The sequence below is a fragment of the Triticum aestivum genome, chromosome 2A, assembly GCF_018294505.1.
Source record: "Triticum aestivum cultivar Chinese Spring chromosome 2A, IWGSC CS RefSeq v2.1, whole genome shotgun sequence".
In the NCBI taxonomy this organism is placed as follows: Eukaryota; Viridiplantae; Streptophyta; class Magnoliopsida; order Poales; family Poaceae; genus Triticum; species Triticum aestivum.
This window is the reverse complement of record NC_057797.1, coordinates 168,851,115-168,853,554: the sequence shown is the minus strand read 5'-3', so window position 1 is coordinate 168,853,554 and position 2,440 is coordinate 168,851,115. Positions and strand designations below refer to the sequence as shown.

The window sequence follows — 2,440 nt, the reverse complement described above, 5'->3', positions numbered from 1 at the left end:
AGGCCACCCCAGCACCAGCCAAGGCTCCCGCCGCGGCACCGCCCACCAAGGCCGCCGCCTCGCCCCCTGCCCCGGCTCCCAAGGCCAGCACCCCGCCGGTCGAGGCCCCCGTCGCCGCCCCTCCCGCTCCCGTCGCCGAGGCACCCGCCACCATCCCCACCAAGCCCGACGCCCCCGCGCCCGCCCCGGCCAAGAAGAAGAAGAAGTCGTCCTCCAAGAAGAAGAAGAGCAAGGCCCCGGCCCCCGCTCCCGTCGCCGCCGAGGCCCCCACCAAGTCCAAGAAGGCCAAGGCCCCCGCGGCCTCCGACGACTCCGAAGCCCCCGGCCCCGCACTCGATGCTGCCGCCGACGACACCGCGGTACGTTCCCATCTCCACCCTCTATACTACGCCATTTGAACCGACAGTGCCCGTCGAAGTTTCACAACTGATCTACGCACAACCGACAGTAGTTTCTTTTTCCTTTGGCAAAGAACTGCTACGTAGTTGGACGCGACGCCGAACTTTGCCCGCTGTTAGTACGTAGTAAAATAATTAGCAATGCTCTTACTTACAGTGGCTACTGAGTTTAGTATTACACCTATGAGTGCTTAGATGGCTAATTTAGTAATTAGTGCCATAATGGCTTGCTCATTAGCAGGACCATAGCTTTGTTTGGCTCCACCAAGCATGTGACTAGGGAAAGGGAAGTGACTGATGAGTGAGAACAGTGGCGGTGGTAGATGCATCCGCATTTGGCCCGTCCCGACATGTTGGCCAGGCACGCATGTGCATCATGCCGTTGCTACGGACAGAGCAGTTAATGGAAAGTAAATAAAAGAATTAAACATTTCAAAAGTCAAGCTTCTACAAGTCACTGCTGTTATACAACTCGGAGCGTGTACCGCGCCCGTAAACAATGCATTCCGGAAGCCTCCACGACACTGCTCCTGCTAGTAAACACGTTATTTTTACCTGCCGATTAAATTTTTGCCTGGTTACTGCAGGGCGCGATCCAGAGCATGGCAGGGAACATCATGTCGGCGTGCGCGATGGCGCTGGGCCTCCTCGCCCTCCTCGCCTAGGCGAGCAAAGCCGGCGAACGCGGGAGGCCAGCCGGCCGGCCCGGCCCTGTCGAGGCCCGCCACGAGGACACGCAATCATGCGGCGGCCGCTGCACCGCGCCTTTCGGACGAGCTGTCTGCGTCCGTGTCTGTGCATGCCACCACATTTTGTGCTGTATCTCGTGTCTATTTTTTCTAACTGGCCGGACGGGCCGGCATCTCCTTCCTGTGTAGTCCCACTCACGCACGTCCGCCTCGGATTCTTTCTTTCTTGCCCCCTTCCTGTACCAAATTGAGGAGATTTGATTTATATTTTTATTATTACCCCTCATTGTATTATTCCATCATTGTTTAATCATAGATCTGTCTCTTTCATCATGCGCGCGTGCACTGTTTGCTGGGACTGTGCTGTGCTGGTCAGATCTGGTTTTGGTTTGATGTGTATGGCGCTTGGATCTGATCTGGACATGGACCAGTGACACCGCAACGGAAATGGGGATTTTACCTTTCTAGGACGTGCTCTCTCTAACACGGTCGCACACGAAATGCTAACACAATTTGGGTATTTTCCACCGCTTTCCAATAATACCTACGCTCGCCTATTTCTCTCGAGATGGTATTTTGTTAGGACATCTCGTTTTGTTCGGACAAGCAGAAATACGCAGCATGCATGTTACTCCAAAAAAAAAAAAAAAACGATGCTTCCCTATACGACCGTCAAGACAACTGACAGTGTTTAGGCGTGTCCAATTCAAATCCCTTTTTGTCCAAGCACACAACTGCTCCCTCAAATTGTTTCAAATCCCTATTTGTCCAGGATGAACCCGGTTTGACGTGGCAGGCTACCCAGACATACGAGAAGAATTTGAGATCCTCGCTTGTAGATGCTCTAATTTCACACTAGTAAGTTACACGTGCCTTGCGCATGAGTGAAGTGTTACAGATATCAACACACCACATTATAATAGGCAAACATATACATTTGGAGTCACACACAAATGAATTTAAGTTGTATGTTTATGTTTCATCATCCATCCCATTCGAATTCAAATTATAGTTACATAATATAAATGATCGTGTGTTATATACTACACAAAACTCCTGTGAAATGTATAAGAACATTTGAGTACTCCATTTGCAAAGCGAGTTGGGCTTTGAAAGATGTTGCATTATCTTTGAGCCAAAACGAAACAAAAATATAAAGAAGTCAGTTCTTCTAGAAGAAAAGACATGGGAGAACTGACGTTTTAGTGGTAAGAAATGTGGAAATAAAAAAAGGGGACAATTTCAGATTAAAAAGAATATCGTCTCTTACGTGCAAGTCGGAGCATCACCATGCAAATGCATACCAAATCATGAGCACAGAAGTCCAGGATACATAAACGTGTGCGAGTACAC

At 50.2% G+C, this 2,440-nt stretch overlaps 1 protein-coding gene across 1 annotated transcript; it reads left to right on the top strand.

The window, feature by feature from the left end:
- LOC123188172 (skin secretory protein xP2) lies at window positions 1-1,420 on the top strand (the record flags this gene model as incomplete). The annotated part of the gene is given in 2 exon segments (XM_044600213.1): window positions 1-359; window positions 986-1,420. Coding segments are annotated over 2 exon segments (437 nt in total), but the record flags the coding sequence as incomplete, so codon positions are not given.
- Between the last annotated feature and the right edge of the window lie 1,020 nt (window positions 1,421-2,440).